Source organism: Myripristis murdjan, chromosome 16 (assembly GCF_902150065.1).
Source record: "Myripristis murdjan chromosome 16, fMyrMur1.1, whole genome shotgun sequence".
Classification (NCBI taxonomy): domain Eukaryota; kingdom Metazoa; phylum Chordata; class Actinopteri; order Holocentriformes; family Holocentridae; genus Myripristis; species Myripristis murdjan.
The window spans coordinates 30,650,971-30,671,485 of record NC_043995.1 but is presented as its reverse complement, the minus strand read 5'-3'; the positions used below and the strand labels follow the sequence as shown (position 1 = coordinate 30,671,485).

The 20,515-nt window shown below is 44.1% G+C and overlaps 1 protein-coding gene across 6 annotated transcripts in view; it reads right to left on the bottom strand.

The window, feature by feature from the left end:
• mef2d (myocyte enhancer factor 2d) overlaps positions 1-20,515 on the bottom strand; it is a 106,399-nt gene that overhangs the window by 7,714 nt on the left and 78,170 nt on the right. For 2 of the 6 annotated variants that reach the window (XM_030072226.1, XM_030072230.1), the window contains 5 exons: positions 18,357-18,535; positions 15,959-15,988; positions 10,601-10,718; positions 8,941-9,148; positions 6,934-7,002 (listed from right to left, as the gene is read on the bottom strand). In XM_030072226.1, coding sequence (XP_029928086.1) covers positions 6,934-7,002; positions 8,941-9,148; positions 10,601-10,718; positions 15,959-15,988; positions 18,357-18,535 — 604 coding nt within the window. The remainder of the gene's footprint in view (positions 1-6,933; positions 7,003-8,940; positions 9,149-10,600; positions 10,719-15,958; positions 15,989-18,356; positions 18,536-20,515) is intronic. The other 4 variants (XM_030072227.1, XM_030072231.1, XM_030072229.1 and 1 more) reach the window with 4 other exon arrangements.

The window sequence follows — 20,515 nt, the reverse complement described above, 5'->3', positions numbered from 1 at the left end:
GTGCCCGGCAGTTTCGATGTCTGCGTCTGCATCTCCGCCTCCTGAACCAGCTCCGTCACACGTCCATTAACTCATTAACCAACCCAACACCCATAATCCTGCAGCCCCCCGCCGCCGCCCCCTCGCCGGCCAGCCGCGGTCGGGCCTGTCACCGGGCCTGTCACCGGGTCGGCTTGCTCTTGATGATGTCGACAGGATTTTCGGGACGCCGCTCTCTCTCCCCCAGCCTGACATGCAGAGCGGGATCGATTTGAATTTGAAGCTCCCAATTAGTGCGTTTTCGCCCCTCGGGTGTGTTCTAATATGGCACATCATGAAGCAGCCGTAGCATCTCTAATATCCCCTCAATTACTGGCAGAGTCGGAGAGGGGAATCTAAGACAGGACTCCTCCAGGCAATTTGGCTCTGTGGCACGCAAATCTGCACGCCGTCTTCCTCTGTCTCTCACACACACACACACTAAAACTCATGCAGCGACACATATTGCACACATCCTCACACTCTCTTGTATTCTCTCTCTCTCTCTCACACACACACACACACACACACAATGTCAAATCCCCAGGCGGCGCGGCTCACTCCGTCCTGGTGTGCCCACTTCATCAAACCCTGCGCGTCGTGGCGGAGGCCGGCGCAGGTAGATGGATTGCGGTGCCACGGGGGCGCCGTGGCTGCGGCGGGGGGGGGGGGGGGGGGGGGGGGGGGGGGGGAACGGCTGAGTCAGCGGTGCCGGTGACAGTGATGAAGGCGAGAGCGGCAGGCTAGCCCCGAGCGCTAACACAGCGAGCGCAGCCAGAAGCAGCAACACTTGGTTACAGTGCGGTGTGTGTGTGTGTGTGTGTGTGTGTGTGTGTGTGGGGTGCAGCCGTGTTTCCCCAAAACACACTGCTCGCCTGAGCCAAAACCACTTCCTCTATTAAAACCAGGTGAGACGCATTGCGCTCTTGTAGGCTAATGCACATTATCATGGGTGTTCATCACTGTTTTCATCAAAACAGTGAGGAAAAACTGCATCATTTTAGTAATTTTTGATTAATTTAAGCAAGAAAACCCAAAATTCAGTTAAACATTTAAACTTGAAATATAATAAAACAGTGAGTTTTAACAGGGTATTTAAAGATACACAGCTAACAGGCTGTATATCCACATTGGAGGAAAACATCATCACCTCAAGTTCCTCATTTTGTAGATTTTTAGGCTCCAATATGTAAAAAATGTCTTTTTGCCAACTAAAAGACTTAAATGTTAATTTTTCATAAACGTATTTTGTTTTCATTTAAGCCATCAGTCATTTTCTATGAGGCAGGTGTCACTGACTTTAAGCGCATGTACGAGAAAAGATGGGTTTAACTTTAATTAACTTCTATTAACGTAATGTCTGATCAAAGACTTTATTGAAATCTGATTTTATTTCACAGGAAAAGCATCAACTGCTAATTAACTGCTCAGCTGCTTCCAATCAGGCCAGTTTGCAGCATCATAAGTAGAAAGCCGCTCATATTATATGATTATATGACCATCTTGATGTGCTCTTGCATTAAGACGCTGTTGGCTGTGCCCTGTTGTTGTTGTTTGCGGCTGCGGCGGCCAAGTTTTCTCACAGCGATCATTCAAGTTTCACTTTGTTTTTTTTTTAAATTCCAGACGCTGGGCATCTCAGCGTTGGTGGCTCGGTTTCTGAGTGAGATTTGGAGGCTGGTTTTCATCAGCAGCCTGGAAGCGTTGAGGCTCTTGGGTGCAGCAGATTTTTTTGGGGGGAAACAGGCTCGGCATACGTGTGTGTCTGAAGGAGGAGGAGTACAGTACCAGCAGAGGCCCTCCTCCCTGCCAAAGAGCAAGTTGGACTGAGAGGCCAAGCTGTGGAGGGAGGTGGGAAAAAAAAGACACAAGCAAGTTTAAAAACGAACACAGCAGGAGGAGGAGGAGGGGGTGGGGGGGGGACAGACATGTTTCCTACAGACATCAGGCTGCCTCGGTCACACTGGGGGCTGGAAACGTTCCCGATGCAAAAGCTGGAGCCGATACACATTCGATAACCGTCGTCACGCCATCCACGTTACGCCGGCTCGCTCGCCTCGATGAGATCAGAGCGCACCGAACTGACCTCCTCAGCGCTAATTATCAAACAGCTGGAATAACTCAAGTTCTCATTATTAAGAATCCAGCGTGTTGAGGCCTTCTGAGGAGACGCGTGTGTGTGTGTGTGTGTGTGTGTGTGGTATTTGCACGGTACACTGCAAAAAACATCCATTTCAACAGCTAATTTAGTCTCATATTCAGTCTTAAGATCTTTGTTTTTCTTAAATTAAGGTAGAAATCTGCCAGTGGGATGAGATAATCTCACTTGGTCTCGCTTGTTTCATGGCTTTTTTTTTTTTTAAGGAAAAAGTAAAACTACATTAAAACAAAGCAGAATGAGGCAGATCAGCCGACTAGGATCAGGAAAATGACACTTGATTTTCATGTTTAAAGATTTTCACACCGGTGACGAGACTAAACTAACTGCAAAAACTCAAAATCTTACCAAGAATATTTGTCTTATTTCAAGTCCAAAATGTCTTATTACTAGTCAAAATATCTCATTACACTTAAAATAAGACATGATCACCTCAGAAGTAACTTGTTTTTAGACAATTGTCTCTTGTATCAAGTGAAAATTTGCTTGTTTCATTGGCAAAATTTGTTTCTTGTTTCTAGCTAATTTTCACTTATTTCAAGTGAATTTTCACTTTTTCCACTGGCAAATTTTGCCAATGAAACAAGCAAATTTTCACTTGTTTCAAGTGAATTTTTACTTGAAACAAGTGAAAATTGTCTAAAAACAAGTTACTTCTGAGGTGATCATGTCTTATTTAAGTGTAATGAGATATTTTGACTAGAATAAGACATTTTTGACTTGAAATGAGACAAATAATCTTGGTAAGATTTTGAGTTTTGCAGTGAATTACTAGTAAAGACGGAGGTTGTTTGCGGAGCCCTGACTGTTTTAATCCCCGGCCCTTGCTCTGCTGTGAAACACGACATAAAGTACAGACATATAACCTTCTGCACACCTGCTGCACTAAATAAGACGACTCTTCATTCTTTACTGTAAGAAATGAAGTATCGTTTCCGTCCTCCAGGTAGGTAAACGCGGCACAGCCTAATGAAGTCGCTGCTTTGATTTGCACTGTGATTCTCCTCAATCTGTGCTCTGGGCAAACAGCAAGCCCTCCGGGGAGGCTTTTCACCGGCCGAGTGTGCATTTCGCCCTGCAGACAAACAGTGAAATAAGACTGTAAGCAATTTAGCGGTGTGTGCACTGTCTGCGCGTGGTTTTCCTCAACCACAACAGAGAGAGCTGGCAGAGAGAGAGAGAGAGAGAGAGAGACACACACACACAGATGGGCAGAAAGTTGTGTAATTGTGGGTGAGAAACACAAATAAAGACGAGGGAAAATAAAAAGTGAGACGGGGCGAGACGGAATCTGGTGCTGGAATCATTAAACCGGTTCTGTAAGCACCACATAGGTAAAAAAAAAAAAAAAAAAAAAAAACAGACAAAACAAGAGCACACGAGCTGCAGGGACGGACCAAAAGGCGGCGAGGACAATGACGCACAAGCAGACGAGGTCCCTGAAGCCGCTCTTTTAATTTCCTCCGAGCGCGTCCCGACTGGAGGCCGCGTCTGCCGATAACACGCCGCCTCGCCGCCAAAACAAACAATGGCAACGCATCCCCGCTCCGCCTGCGACAGGCAACTGGCATCCGGACAGAAACTCTATATAAACAAGGCCGAGGCAGAGCCGGAGAGCCGGAGGCAGGGTGGGGCAGCCGTGACATTAACATTTAGATTGGAGGAGGAGGAGGAGGAGGAGGAGGAGGAGGGGGGTCAAGAGGTGTGTGTGGAGTTAAAACAAGCTAAACACAAGAGCGACGAGTGATTGTCCACTCGGCGAGGAGGAGGGGGGGAAGTGAAGGAGGTGCGATTGCAGGTTGATGGACACAAAAGCGACACAAATCATTTCCTCGTTCTTCCTGTGGCGAGGGAACGAGCGGCCGGCGGCGAGCGGCGGGCCGTCGGTCGCCGTCTGATTGGAGGCGCCTGCTCGCGGTGCGGCGAGGCGAGGCGAGGCGGCGCCGCGATCAAACGAAAAACAAACCGACCGATGGGAGTCTGGACTTTGGTGAAGCTGCTGAGCTTCACACATTCATGTGGAACAAGCCCACTTTCAGTTGTTGCTGGCAGGGATGTTGTCATTAAGTTCCTCTCCCACACACACACACACACACACACACATAAAAAACTAAAAAAAAAAAAACAGCAAACCTGCTTGGCATTTCGAAGGCAAACCAAATGGTGCCGATTCGGTGCCACATCCAACAGTCAGGCTGCAGGATTACGGAGAAAACTAAAATCCTGATCATCAACAAAACACTGAAGACGGCCTGTGAGCTTTTTCCTTTATGGAATTGGCTGATGCACAGAGAAGTTTTGGCTTTACAGCACACACCTTCATCACGGTGATTAATGTGACACTAGAGAGGGGCCATTTCATTTGTAGTTTTAATGAAATGATCAAAGCCTCGGCGAAACACAAAGAAAACGTCTCAGATTTTCCAGCAGCACTGCAAAAAGTCAGAATCTTACCAAGATTATTTGTCTTATTTCAAGTCAAAATGTCTTATTTCTAGTCAAAATATCTCATTACACTGAAAATAAGACATGATCACCTCAGAATTTTTAGAGAATTTTCACTTGTTTCAAGTGAAAATTTACTTGAAACAAGAAAGAAATTCTGCCAAGTGAACAAGCAAAGTTTTACTTGTTCACTTGTGTCACAAGTAAAAATTTGCTTGTTCCAGTGGCAAAATTTGTTACTTGTTTCAAGTAAATTTTCACTTGTTTTAAGTGAAGATTTGCTTGAAACAAGTGAAAATTGTCTATAAACAAGTTACTTCTGAGCTGATCATGTCTTATTTTAAGTGTAATGAGATATTTTGACTTGAAATAAGACATTTTTACTTGAAATAAGACAAATAATCTTGGTAAGATTTTGACTTTTTGCAGTGTAAAGAGGGGCCATTTCATTTGTAGTTTTAATGAAATGATAAAAGCCTCGGCTAAACACAAAGAAAACATCTCAGATGTTCCAGCAGGAAAATCGGCCTGGACGGACCGAGCTCTCCACACGAGGCTTCACTGCGGTGAAGCAGCACTTCAGGGCAAATGGATCATTAAAGCAAATTCTCTTAAAGGGAAGGTGACCGCCGGCTGCTCAGTTTGAGTATCCGCTCGACGAAAGTCTGCACACACACACACACACACACACACACACACTCACACACACGCGGTCCACGCGGCCGCTCGTTCCATTGGCGAGGCGAGGCGAGACGAGGCGCTCTGCTGTGCGCCGCCTGGCTCGAGGGCTGATGGCGACGCTGCTAAACCCCCCTGCGGTCACCGTTACTGTAAACAATCTATTGTCATATTTTCATGGATCGTGTTTCCCTATGAATAATCACTTCTTTTTTTTTTTTTTTGGGCACTGAACGTGTTCAAAAAACTTGTGAATTTCTCAATCTGTTTTCTCTGTTTTTTTGTCGTCTTTAAAGCCTCCAGGCAGCTACCTCGCCTCTTCAGCTGACTTCATGGTAAAATACACTGACAGCTGAGGACATTGATATTCCATTAAGGGGAGCAACAACAGTTTTTAATAGTTAATTAAGGGCCAATTAATGTATATCAAAGCTGCATAATGGGCTCAGACCGCAGCATTTACATGATGATTAAACTCTTTCCAGCAGTTTAGGTATAAAATCACGCTCCTTAACGGCTAAGCAAGCTGACGCTAAATAATTCCTTTGAGTTTTGGTTGTTGTTTAGTCTTTTTTCAGTGCGATCGTGGCGCACCGCCACGGCAAAATAAAAGCCGCCACGCCTTTCGAATGATAGTTTGTTTTTTTTTTTCAGATGTTATAAAGAATTTAAAGTATATTGTATGAATGGATATACATACACATATATATAGCCTATATTTGTGCACATATACTTACTATAATCAGAGTTTGAAATGATAATTTAAATATCATGAAATGTTACACTACACTGCAATTAACTTTATTTTGAAAAATGAACACCGGAGTCATCACCCGCCTGTTTGATTCTGAGAGAAAGGGCAAGAGAAAGGTACCTAGGCAAGGTTAAATTTAATCTTTTTTTTTTTTTTGTTCAAGCCTGTGAAAATGACCCTAATGTTATCGTTGATATTAACATTGTAGGGCCCTATAATTTCAGCGATCACAGAATCGCGGAATTAGCCAAATAAAATGGAATCTATTTTTAACCCAGAATATCGTGGCTTTGACGCTGAAGCCCTTCCCCCACAGTTTCAAAAAGTCCTGGAGGAAACCCCGTGTCTGCTTCCATCTACACATGAACTCGGCTCCGGCTCAGCTTAACGGCTGCGACGTGAAATGGAAATGCACACACACACACACACACACACAAACACACACACACACACCGCGATACTGGTTTGGCGTTTATGATTGAAGAGACTCTGCCGCGATCACGTGGCAGAGTCTCCCGCTTGGTTCCCCACACCTGCAGTCAGATGTGAGCTTTAGGTGACAGGAAAACTCTCCCAGCCACGCAGACGATCTCGCCTCATCGGGAAAAACACGGCGTCCGCCTCCAGGGGAACAGGGAGAGCGACGAGGGACACACAGCCAAGCCACAACAGGCGTCAAGACCAACAGAGACGGAACGGGACGCTGCTTTGATGTCAGGATGCAGCTGCATTTAATGCACTCTCACACTTCTTGGACTGGTTCTGTCCTTTACACTCGAAACAAAACAAAAAAAAAAAAGCGTGTGGTGAAGCACGACAGCGTGACAGAGATGTGCGTGTGCGGCGGAGCGGCGTGGTGCTAAAGGCTAAAGTCATTCACCTCAGGTTAGCAGCGAAACTGGAGATGCAGTTAACCATCTCCCCATTCTGTTTCTCTGCACCCCACATGCTGTGGACAAAAAGAGGGAGGGCGGGGTGGGGTGGGGTGGGGTGGGGGGACAAAACAAGAGGCAGTTACAAGCCGCTCCCCGGTCGACAGGTTAGCCGAGCACAGCGTAACAATTACAACACCATAGACCCTGTGCTAGCCGCAGCGCTACACTGCAAAAAGTCAAAATCTTACCAAGATGATTTGTCTTATTTCAAGTAAAATGTCTTATTTCTAGTCAAAATATCTCATTACACTTAAAATAAGACGTGATCAGCTCAGAAATTAATTGTTTTTAGACGATTTTCACTTGAAACAAGAAGCAAATTTTGCCAATGGAACAAGCAAATTCTCACTTGTTCATTTGTGTCAAAAGTGAAGATTTGCTTGTTTCATTGGTTTCTTGTTTCAAGCATATTCTCACTTAAAACAAGTGAAAATCATCTAAAAATTTATTTCTGAGGTGATCATGTCTTATTTTAATTGTAATGAGATATTTTGACTAGAAATAAGACATTTTTACTTGAAATAAGACACATATTATTGGTAAGATTTGAACTTTTTGCAGTGTAATAAGACACGGTACAGTAATGTGGCCGCTAAGTGTCGTCGTGGGGGGGGGCATGCTGAGACGAGGACCAAAATCATCCCTGCCCATAAATCGTCCCATGTGATGTTAACTGCATGCATCTGTTTATATTAAACTGGTTTCATCCGCCCACAAAGGGTTAACTCACTCACATTGTCCAGGAATAAAAAATACATTTCTATACTTGCTCCCGCTGCCCTTTCATGCATATTTGGTGATAATGCATTTTACTCCGTCTCAAAGTGCTTCTGCTAATTGACTGTGTGATGTCAGCGGCTGCGGGAGCAGAGGGAGGCTGGGCACGGCTTCGCCCCGCCAGCCCATGAAAGAAAACGCTTGTGCAGGATGCTCTGTGTGTAATAATAAAAAGGCTGCAGCCTGCTCGGGCTGACTAACACACGCGACGCAAGGAAAAAAAAAAAAAAATCTTAAAAAAAGTGATTTCTTCTCATATTCAGTCTTCAAAAACTTGCTTTGTCTTTAAACAAGTGCCAGTGAGATGAGATAATCCCACCTGTTTCCAAAGCAGTTTTTATTCTTTTTTTTTTCCCAGAATATTATGGAAAACAGTTACAAATATATTGAATCAAAGTGGAATAAGGCATCAGCACAATAATATCAGGAAAATAACACTTAATTCAGTTGATTTGCACTGGAAACAAGTGGGATTATCTCATCCCACATCCCCCAAATCTTGTTTTAAGACAACAAGATTTAAAGCCTAAACATGCCTTGCTCACACGGGTCATTCTGCAGCGTCCCACAGCGGGACGTGTCCTGCTCGATGGGAAAAGCACGACTTCATTTGCAAGTCTGCTTAGCGGCGGACGCTAAACGAAGCCGAGTGCGCGCTCGGGGGGGGCGAATTTCCTCCAAGATGAGGATCATACTCCGGCCTTTATTGACTCGCTGGCCGAATAACGGCGGCATGAATTATTGCACGAGGTTGTGCGCACTTTCAAATCCCGCGTGCGTGGCTTCGCAGCGCCGCGAGCAGCCCGGCCTTGCTACAGGGAGCTGGAGGAGAGCGGGTTTCCAGTGGGAGCGAGGGGAAGGTATCTAGGTCACCGGGAAGATGAATCAACCGCTGTGAGGGCGATGCCGCCGCTCCGCTCCGTGTGAGAGCGAGCTGCTGCTTCAAGTGCTTTATTGTGCGTTTGTCACGGCGGGCTTATCGAGGGAGCGAGCGCAGCCGCGGCTTGTAAAGACACCGGCTGCACCGCTTTAATCAGGCGCCGCGGGTCACGCGTGTCACGGAGGAGGTCAGAGGTCGAGCCCGTCAGATCTCAGTCGACGCGGCGGAGAGGAAACGCCGCAATCGACCTCGCCGACACACTGATGAGGCGCTTGATTGAGGAAAAGGAGCTTACACCAAGTTACTGAGCGACGCCAAGCTCAGCTGCTGCGGCTGCTGCTGCTGCTGTTGTTGTTGCTGCTGCTGTTGTTGTTGTTGTTGTTGCTGTTGCTGGGATACTGCTGGTTGCTGTTGCTGTTGCCAGGCGGCCATGTTGCCAGGCACCAGCCCGGGCGGTGTGAAGGTCTGGAGCGCCGTGAGATCTGCACTCGTCAGCTGGTACTCTGAGATAAAGGGATGGAGCGAGAGAGAGAGAGAGAGAGAGAGAGATGGAGAGAGAGAGAGAGAGAGAGAGAGGGAGGAGGGAGGGGGATTGTTTTACATCACACAACTTTCTGGTGCATCAATATTAATCAGAGCTAATCCATATTAATGGAGACCTTTGAAGTGGAATCATTCCAGAAGGGCTTACACAACAAACAAAGTGAATATTCATAGCAGTTTGTGGTGTCACACTGCGAGGTTTCTTCAAGTTTTTTTTATTTATTCATTTATTTATTTATTTATTTATTTTCATTTCCTCCTCGGCAGTCGAGCTTTGATAACATAACGGCGTTTACCGTTTGTTTTGATGTTCCATCTTTTTCCCCCCGATTCCCCTCCTAAGACGCGGAGCCGGCGAGCGGAGAGCCGGCGCTCGCGGCTCGCGCCAGCCGACTCCGGTGATGTCATGTCGACAAAACCTGGTTTATGTGCGGGAGTTTTTTTTTTTTTTTTTTTTTTTTTATTTTACAAGCAAATGGCATTTTGTAACGTCTTACTTCTGAAATTCAACACATTTCCAGGAAACAGGAAGTTGGAGTCGGACATAAACGCCAAGAGACGATTCAAAAGTGAAGAGTGGACTACAACAAACAGGATTTGGTCTGTTTTCATTGGTTAATTGATTTTTCTGCACGCCTGCCGTTAGTAATAAACACAGCACTATGATAAGCCACTTCGAGGAAATGGAGAAAGAGGATTTTCACATAAAAATTGAAAGCATTGGGTTTTTTTTTTTTTTTTTTTAGTATTTACTGTTAAATATGTGTACCTTTTTTCCATGTAATTTTAACTTTAGCCAGCTGTAACTATCCAGGGTGTTTCTATTGTAAACAGCAGCTGGTCGGGTAAAAAAAAAAAAAAAAAAAAAAAAAGAGTAGCATTTTGAATTGGAAAGGCTGATTAGTGTTCAAACCGTTAAATCCAAAGTGAAAAAGATTTTGTTGTGTTTTGACATGAATATTGTCATGAGAAGGGACCTGTGCATCTTCCTTTGCAGTCTGGATGTTTTCTACAGTGTGCAGCCTAAATAATTGGAATCATATCATAGCATTTATCATTGTTATTGTAAGTACAAATTAATTGGTTTAAGACAGTATTTTGGGCATTAAAATCTTTAAAAGTGTTATGTTCAGTTTGGAAACACACAGCCTTACAGTGAGTGTGGCTGGGAGTGAGACGGTAAAAATGTTGTCAGTAACCATTTCTGCATTTTCATTTTGGGAAATAACCCTTTAAACGTGAGGCTGACACCTGGTTTGACCTGGAGGTAAGTCAAATAATATCAAGTATTTAACGAAAACATCTATTTAAGATCCTCATAAATTCAAATTCAAGACGATGAAGTGATTTTGAAGGTCTTTTTCAAAGAAAATAAAATAGTGAAATGCCCTGCCCCGACTCGGGCGGCTTACCGGTGTTGTAGGCCGTCTGCATGCCAGAGAAGGGTGCTAGGAGACTGGGCGTTGCCACGGAAACAACCGGCGTGGTGAGCGACTGTGCCACCTGGGAGCCGCCTAACCGCTGAGCATTCTGGGAAGACAGAGAGAGAGAGAGGAGAGGAGGCTGAACATCGGGGACGTTGCTGGAAGCGCGCCGACGGGGATCGGTGCCGCGGTTCCAGGAGGTCTCAAGAAGAAGAAAAAAAACAACAAAAAAACGAGGAATAATCTGATTTCACAATAATTTAATTCAGGATAATTCCTCCTTGGTAGAAAATGTATGAAGATGATTATTGGAAACATATGTCTGAGTCTCACCACTGGCCTTTCAACACTGTGGAGGATTCGATATTAAATAAACAACGACAAAAACCTCAACTCTGAGGGACAGAACCTGAACTAACGGCGGGCTGTGCCACTCTTTGGATTCTGTTTGGGGGCATGAAAATCCTCGGATACGAACCCCGCTGCTCTGAATTTACTGCTCTGGTGTGAGTCCTGCGGTTTGAAAAAAGGTCTGCGAGCGCCTCTTTGAGATTTATAAGCAAACTCCTCGCGGATGCTGTGCTGTGTTGTGGCTGGCTGGCGTGAGAAAAGCTCGGGCCGCTTCCACGACGAATCGAGCCTTTTTCTCCTTTTAAGGGCCGGCTGCAGGAGTTCACGGCACATGACTTCATCCATTTTCAACAGCAATAATGATAATGGCTAGCATGTGCTTCTCACTGTACAGAAACAGCAGATCCAGAGGGAGAAAAAAAAAAAAAAAAAAAAGCTTGTTTGTAATGTGACTGAGAACAATTAAATTACGCTATTACTATTTAACTATTTCCCTATGAAAAACAGCTTGCTCTGGATTTCAAAAGGATGCAAGTGATTTCAGATTTTGCTGCCACTTTTGAAGTTACTGTGAGGTTGTTTTCGAGGAATTAGACAGAGGAAAATATTTCAAAATAAAGCTACAAAAAACCCCAAAAAACAACAACAACCCAAAGAGTCATAAGCCAATAAATCCTACACTGCAAAAAGTCAAATCTTACCAAGATTATCTGTCTTATTTCAAGTCAAAATGTCTTATTTTTAGTCAAAATATCTCATTACACTTAAAATAAGACATGATCAGCTCAGAAATAACTTGTTTTTAGACAATTTTCACCTGTTTCAAGTTAAAATTTGCTTGAAACAAGAAACATATTCTGCCAATGGAACAAGCAAATTTTAACTTGTTTCAAGTAAATTTTCATTTGAAACAAGTGAAAATTGTCTAAAAACAAGTTACTTCTGAGGTGATCATGTCTTATTTTAAGTGTAATGAGATATTTAGACTAGAAATAAGACATTTTTACTTGAAATAAGACAAATAATCTTGGTAAGATTTGGACTTTTTGCAGTGTACTTTTTTTTTTTTTCTCACAGTCACAGCACTGTCACACTTTGTCTTTTCAGGCCGGTATAAATAGATATTTCCATTCATTGCACCTTAGACACTAAACTGTACTGTCTGCAGCGCTATGAATGAAACATCTGTTCCCCAACGATAAAAATCCAAACACTTCAGCTCCCGGTGAGGCGCTCAACTTTTCAGCGACACTGTAACATCGACGTGCAGGATGACAAGTGTCTCGCATCTCAAGGTGGCGTTGGCACGGCAACGCTGTCGCCGGCGCCGGGTGCCTGTGTTATGTGGCGTCTTGACGGAAGGTGTTATGAGAGGCATTAGTGGGTTGGAGAATCATGCTGACAGAAAGGCATGCATCAACAAGGCTCAGGGAGGCACAGGGAGGACGGGTGGGAATGAATGTGTGTGTGTGTGTGTGTGTGTGTGTGAGTGTGTGTGTGTGTGTGCATGTGACTATAGGGAGGTGTGCACTGGTGGAAGCAACTAATTTCATTTACTCGCTGTAACTGAGTGTTTTTTTTTTGTTGTTGTTGCTGAAACAGATTTAGCATCGGAAAGTGACGAACCGCGCCTCGAACATTTTGTCCGTCACCGTTATTTCGTCTTGTTTCTCATTTTTTTCCCACTTCAAAAGAATCTGCTCTGAACTCATTTTCACACCCAGGAGCTCATCTGCTTCGGCTCGAATCGGTGGAAGAGCTCGTACTTTGTTGCACTTTTTCATTCGGTTCTATTTGGTTTAAAAAAAAAAACAAAAAAAAAACCATTCAAACGAAGCAAAGCGCATCAACAGAAGCCACGAGGGAGCTGTCAGCTGATCAGACAAATACCACGAGGTTGAGGGGTGGAGAAAGGAAAAGCTCTCTCTATTTTTCTTTTATTTCTCTCTCTCTCGCTTTATAGGAGAAACACATTAAGCCAAAAACACACGGGCACGGAGCGCCATCACTAATTTTGGCATTTGTTCAATATTGAAATGGTAGTTTGGGCCAGATACCAAGAAGTCGATGTAAATCCACATCGCTCCGTGTCGGCCTTTGATTCAGAGCTGGTTTGTGGCTGGGCGGAGAGAGACCACCTCCTCGACACGGTCTGCCTATTTCAGGCTGCACCTGAGCTCGACCGCTGTTTTCACACCTGCCGAACCAAACGAACCGCGCCGCGTGGGCGAGCGAAGCCAAGCTCGAACAGAACGAGGCAGGTGTCAAAGCCCCCTTACATGGAGTTACATGAAAAAAAAAAAAAAAAAAATCACATTAACACTGTAAAAATGAGCCCGCTAACCTTTTCTCATTACATTTTTAAAAATCACACACGCTTTAGGTTTAGGAGCATTTACTTCCACTCAAGTAAAATATCAGCAGTGTGACATTAGTTTTAGTTGAGTGGGAGGTTTCAGTTCTCCTTCCACCACTGGAGGTGTACGGCGGCCTATTAGGGCCACTGTAGGGAGAAAAAAAATACAGAGCTGGGTGGGTGTAATAATTAGAAAAAAAAAAAAAAAAAAAACGTTAGAATTCACGAGATTACATTTGTAGATTTACGAGAAAAAAATGAGGAAAAAAATTTCTCTGAGATTAAAGTCATAAATTTATGAGAAGAAAACTCACAAATTTATGAGGAAAAAACTTGAATTTTATGAGATTATAAAGTCACAAATTCGTGAGAAAAAATTCAGAAACTGTGAGATTTTATGAGAATCTCACAGCTGAGAAAAAAACCCCAAATGCTGAGATTATATAGTCCAAAATTTATGAGAAAAAAAAAAAAAAAAACTCTGATAAAATATTTTTTCTTATACTTTCAGATTTAGTCGAGCCATTTAGTTCCTTGGCCAAAAAAACAAACAAACAAACAAACAAAAAAAAAACAATAAAATAAAATAAAAATAAAAATAAAATAAAATTTGTGACTTTAAAATCACATCACATTTTCCTCAAAAAATATTATGAGATTATAAAGTCATAAATTCGTGAGAAAAAATTCAGAAACTGTGAGATTTGATGAGAATCTCACAGATGAAAAAAAAAAAAAAACCCAAATGCTGAGATTATAAAGTCCAAAATTTATGAGAAAAAAAAAAAAAAAAAACTCTGATAAAATATTTTTTCTTATACTTTCAGATTTAGTCGAGCCATTTAGTTCCTTGGCCAAAAAAACAAACAAACAAACAAAAAAACAATAAAATAAAATAAAAATAAAAATAAAATTAAATTTGTGACTTTAAAATCACATCACATTTTCCTCAAAAAATTGTGTTTTTTTTTTTTCTCATGAATTTTCTATCTATCTCGGAAATTCAGATTTTTCCTCAGAGTATTACCCCCGTCCTCCCCCGGCTCCATAATTTCTTCCCCTACATCAGCCCTAACATGCCGTCATACGAGATGTGTGTGTGTGTGTTTAAAAAAAGAGTGTGTATGAATTAAGACGACTGTCTCTGCATGTGATGAGAGGTATGACAGCATGTCTATTTAGAGGCTGTGTGTGTGTGTGTGTGTGTGTGTGTGTCTGTGTGGGATGTGCGGTGAGATGTGCATGCACACATGTCGGCACACATGTGTGTATGTGTGTCAGATGCCAGCGGGCCTGGAGGTGTCGGCGTGGCATGATCCAACATGTCCGCCCGCTCCAGGTTGCGCTCCGCCTGTCGACATGACGGGCGACACTTCCTCACTCTGCTCCTCAAACCGGCGGCACCCATGTGACACCCAACCATGCACATGCCGAGGAGCGCTCACGATGCATTTACGGCACGACGGCGCCGTCACTTGGTTGCCTGGCTCCCGTGAACGGAAACCCGCTGCAGCCCGCTCTCTGCCGTGTGTGGCGGCGCACAACGGGGGCCGACCCTAAAATTTACGGCGGCATCTGAATGGCCACATGCCGTTTAATTTTAATCTTCACAGCCGCGGAAAAAAAGGAGTGATTGCACACAGATGTGGCCTTTCAGAAGAAAACATAAACGTTTATTCCATCATAAACGGCACAACGGCTGCACAGAGATGAGCGGCGCTTCGGCTCGTGGCCTTCTTCAGGGTGCAGGAGTTATTTTTAAGTAATTAATTGAGGCCAAAGGGCTTCAGTTAGCATTAGCAGGAGTGTTTTTATAGGTTATGTGCCTCCAATTATCCTGTGAACTCTAGAGCTTGATTAATTAATTGATTGATTGGTGGCCTCCTTCCCCATTACAGACACCACTTGTCTTGTGGGGAAAGAGACACACACACACACACATCATCGTGAAGAAAGCCACAAGGCAAAATGTCTACTATTTGTGTGCAGCCTCTGTGCTGTTTTTAGTGGAATAAATTTTGCAATTTGTTCTGAAACACTATTTGTGTGTGATTCTCCCTTTTTTGCTCCGGTTGTGTTTGCTCTCTGGATCAGGATGTCGAAATTTCCCCCCAAAAAAAGGCAATTTTCTTTATTTAATTTTGCAACTTTAACTATTTTTTGCCAATTTTGAAATGTTAAAATCACAAGGGAAACAGTGCGTCTTTCTCCTGTGATTAAACCAGTGCCAAAACGTTTGCGTGCATCCTGTTGTGCGGAGGAAAATGTCAACCAAAAAAAGGCATGAATTTGGTGTTTAATCTGAAGACAAATCAAACAGGATGGGACGCTCGCAGAACCCAGACGGTGAACTCTGCATGCTGCACTCGCGCGCTCCAAATCCTCCAGGAAACCGAGGCAACCACGTGACTTCCCAGCCGCGCCGCGTGCGCTCCGCTCCGCTCCGCTCCGATGCGCTAAATTCACCGTATGGCGTGACAGCTAACGGTGCTACCTCTAATTCTAGTCACGGCACCGGTGCCAGTGAGTCAGTCCATATGGGGATGGGTTTTGCCCGACGGCGTCACACTCATGCCTGGTGAAATCTCACAGAGTTCGACACCACATCCATGACGCTACAAGGCTAGAAGTCTATTCACCTCACTCACCAACTCCAGCTCTTCCTCTGTCTGCACGGCGGGAGGGGGGGAGGGAGGGGAGGGAGGAGGGAGGAGGGGGGGGCAGAGAAGAGGACTGTTACGTTTCTACAGCAACTAAATGAGGCTGGAAACATGTATGCAAAAAAAAAAAATGAACAAAATAAAAAAAAAAAAAAAACAAGCAAAGCATTGAGTCTACACTGTGATATGTAAAGCAGAGCAATGCTTACGATAATGACTGCACCTTTTTTGACTGCAGCGTGACCTGTGACCTGACAATTTTTTTGACATTTTCCGTGGGTCGATGGCTTCGGAAAAGTAACCGAATCCGGCTGTTTTGACGGTAAAATCGACTTTACAGTTGCACTGCTGCAGGCTGTGGCATTTAACCCTTTATCGGGCAAGTGACTATTTTTGGCAATTTCAAAAATTTTACATATCAGGCCCATCCCCTGTCTCAGTTAGTTCAATAATCATTTGGTCTTCACCCAGCAAATCAGCAAAGATCGCTCTACATCCCAGGTCACATGATTGTGGCATTTGACCAATCTCACTGGCTTTGATTTTCTATACACTGCAAAACCGCAAAATCTTAACAAGAATATTTGTCTTATTTCAAGTCAAAAATGTCTTATTTCAAGTCAAAATATCTCATTACACTTATAATAAGACATGATCACCTCAGAAGTAACTTGTTTATAGAATATTGGCAAAATTTGCCAGTGGAAAAAGTGAAAATTCACTTGAAACAAGTGAAAATTAGCTAGAAACAAGAAACAAATTTTGCCAATGAAACAAGCAAATTTTCACTTGTTTCAAGCAAATTTTCACTTGAAACAAGAGACAATTGTCTATAAACAAGTTACTTCTGAGGTGATCATGTCTTATTTTAAGTGTAATGAGATATTTTGACTAGGAATAAGACATTTTTGACTTGAAATAAGACAAATAATCTTGGTAAGATTTTGAGTTTTTGCAGTGTAGGAAAATGAAAATTTTGGAAAAATTTTTATAAAAGTAATAAAGTCATGTTCACTAATAACAGTCCAGGGTTGGTTTTCTTGAATTTCAAAGTATTTCAATAAGTGCCCTATAAAGGGTTAAAGAACAAGAGATGGTAGAAAATCTGTACTGTTTACATTTGAGGCAGTGATTTGTTCCATACCTCGTGGTTGCTGTATAACTTAATGCCTAAACTATGCAATATGAGGTGCATTTGATTTATATAAACCTGATATTTTCTGTCAAGACTAAGACAAATCTCCTGTCTCTCTCTGGGAATAACACAGCCGTAACACCCAGGAGGCCATGGCAGGATGACAGGAGCAGAATAGGTGCAAAGTACCGATAATCCCTGTAAACGCCGTCTTTTACACAACAGCTACCGATGTGCAGTTTTGTACATCGACTGATAGCTTTTCTCTAAAGCCAACAGTAAGAGAAAAAAAAAACAAAAAAAAAAAACAAGGTAAACTGCTATCTGGCTTCCAGGTTACCACAAAAGCTGGCACGGCAATCCACAGCGCCTGGTTAGATTGCTGGAATGACCACACCTGTGATTCAGAAACCGTATTATTGCACGATATCTGTGTCAGAACCTAAAGGCCTAAAGGTCTCTGGCCAATCAGAGTGCTGGGCTGAAACTGGAAACCACCTGTTGTACGCCGCAAACTGATGAATGCAAATTAAATCTCCAAGTAAGTCTAACCACAGAGAGACGTCTGAACTGCACTGCAAAAACTCAAAATCTTACCAAGATTATTTGTCTTATTTCAAGTCCAAAATGTCTTATTTCTAGTCAAAATATCTCATTACACTTAAAATAAGACATGATCACCTCAGAAGTAACTTGTTTTTAGACAATTGTCTCTTGTTTCAAGTGAAAATTTGCTTGAAACAAGTGAAAATTTGCTTGTTTCATTGGCAAAATTCGTTTCTTGTTTCTAGCTGATTTTCACTTATTTCAGTTATTTCAAGTGAATTTTCACTTTTTCCACTGGCAAATTTTGCAACTGCTATCTGCTATCTGCTATCACACACACACACACACAAATTGTCTAAAAACAAGTTACTTCTGAGGTGATCATGTCTTATTTTAAGTGTAATGAGATATTTTGACTAGGAATAAGACATTTTGACTAGAAATAAGACAAATAATCTTGGTAATATTTTGCGTTTTTGCAGTGTAAAATGCAAAATGACGTGTTAAATAACCAGACGAGGCTGTAAAATGTTTCTTAAAGTGCCTCACGCCTGATCTGATCTCTGCTAAAACACCGTGAGCGATCGTGTTAGGTTTATCTCCCGGCCCTGGTTATCTGCTGCGTCCTCCGGCTCGTCCCTGTGAGGTGGGACGGGGCGTTTGTCCCCGCGGGGCCGCCGTAGTCGTAGTTCTCACCAGCTGCATGAGGCTCTTGCCGCTCTGCGAGGTGATGACCCTCAGGTCCGGCTTGCGGCTGTTGACCATCTGAGGGCTGGGCGGAGGCGGAGACTTGGCCGGGACTACTTTCCCCAGGCTGTTGCCGTTGGCGACGGAAAGGAGGCCCGGGGAGGCCCTGGCACTGATGTAGCCGTTCGCTGAGAGGGAGAGAGAGAGAGAGAGAGAGAGAGAGAGGAGGGGTTTAGATAAGCAGGGTGTGTGTGTGTGTGTGTACCTGTCTATGTGTTTATGTCACCATGTCGGCTTGTGTGTGTGTGTGTGTGTGTGTTAATGTCTTTCCCTGTCTGTGTGCTTGCCTGGCTGTGTGTGTGTGTGTGTGTGTGTGTGTGTGTGTGTGTGGCTGCTTATGCATGTCTGCCTACTTGTGCTCCTTCTCCTGTGTGTGTGTGTGTGTGTGTGTGTGTGTGTGTGTGTTCTAATGAAAGCGTTCGATCGCTTCCCGCGGCTCCTGCTGCACCGACGCTCCCTCGCTCTCATTCTCTTTCTCTTTCTCTTTTTTTTTAACGTTTTCTCCTGCTTTTCATTTCGTGTGTCACAGTGTTTCAGTTGGCTCGGCGCTCGGAGAAAAACAAACACACTCATCCCAGGACCTCATCTCTTTCTCTCTTTCTTTCTTTCTTCCCTTCTTTCTTTCTTTTTTTTTTTCTTCCCCTCTCACGGCTGCTCTCCAGCGATGTGAGCGGCCGCATTTAAACTGCCGCCGCGCACCAGACAGAAACAAGAGTATGTCTTGTATCTTTGGCAAAAATGCACCTCGGTGTGTGTGTGTGTGTGTGTGTGTGTGTGTGTGTGTGTGTGTGTGTGGAGGACGGGGTGGGGGGCTCGGGGTGTCATGACAACAACATTCCAGCAGACAGCAGCCTGTCCACGCCGAGGTTAAAAGAAGAGCTCGACTCGCTCGCTCGCTCTCCGTGGCTAAAGGCGAGCAGCAGGGACTTTCCCAGCCCTGTCACACACACACACACACACACACACACACACACACAGTGCAGGGGCTGTATTCCCTAGGGACGGGCAGAGAGAGAGAGAGGGTGTGTGTGTGTGTGATAGCAGATAGCAGTTCTCCATGACGCTGCCTCCAGACGACAGCGGCATGTGACTCTGCTTCATCTCACACACACACACACACACACACACACACACACACACACACACACACACACACACACACACACACACGGCCTCTCTGTAATGTGAAAACCCCGTGCGCATGAGTGGAGTGAGCATGAACGTGAAACATGTCATGCCGACGCATAAATAATTACTAACTCGACACAGAAACTCCTGTAAACGACCACAACAACAAAACAACAAGCAAACAGAGGGAGAGAGAGAGAGAGAGAGAGAGAGAGAGAGGGAGGAAAAGAGAGAGAGAGAGGGAGAGGGAGAGGAAGAGGAGGGAGGAAAGGTCAAAGGGTGAGGAGGAAGGGAGAGGGGGTAAAGATGGAGGGAGGGAAAAGGGTGGAAGTGTAGAAGGAAGGAAAGAGAGGAGGGAAGAGAAGGAGAGAAGGAGAGAAGGAGAGAAGGAGAGAAGGAGAGAAGGGAGGAGAGAAAAAAAAGGAGAAGGAGAGGAGGAGGAGGTTTCCCAGCAGAGATCACCTCTGTGGACCCTGCACCAGGTGCTTCTGGGAAATTCTGCTACCTTAATGTGTGTGTGTGTGTGTGTGTGTGTGTGAGAGAGAGTGTGTGTGTTATTGTGCAACATGCAGTGAGCGAGAGTGTGTGTCACTGACTGACTGATGGGAATTTGTTGATGTTTGCGGTGTGTGTGTGTGTGTGTGTGTGTCTGTGCGTAAAAGGAGAGGGGTGGTGGCTTTGCGGTGACCCTGATTTATGAAATATGTTTACACACACACACACACACACACACGTGTATGAGGTTATAGAAGTATACGTCTATTCTGTACATTCTAAGAGAGAGAGGGAAACACATTTACATGTTTATGTGTGTGTGTGTGTGTGTGTGTGTGTGTGTGTGTGTGTGTGTGTGCGTGAGTGTGCTGTCTCCTATTACGCGAGGCCGGGCGTGGGAATGTGAGGAATGCCGGGTGACGTCAATGGTGACATTCCCTGAGCCTGAAGCCCTGAGTCCCCGAACAACAGCTGAGAACGACAGA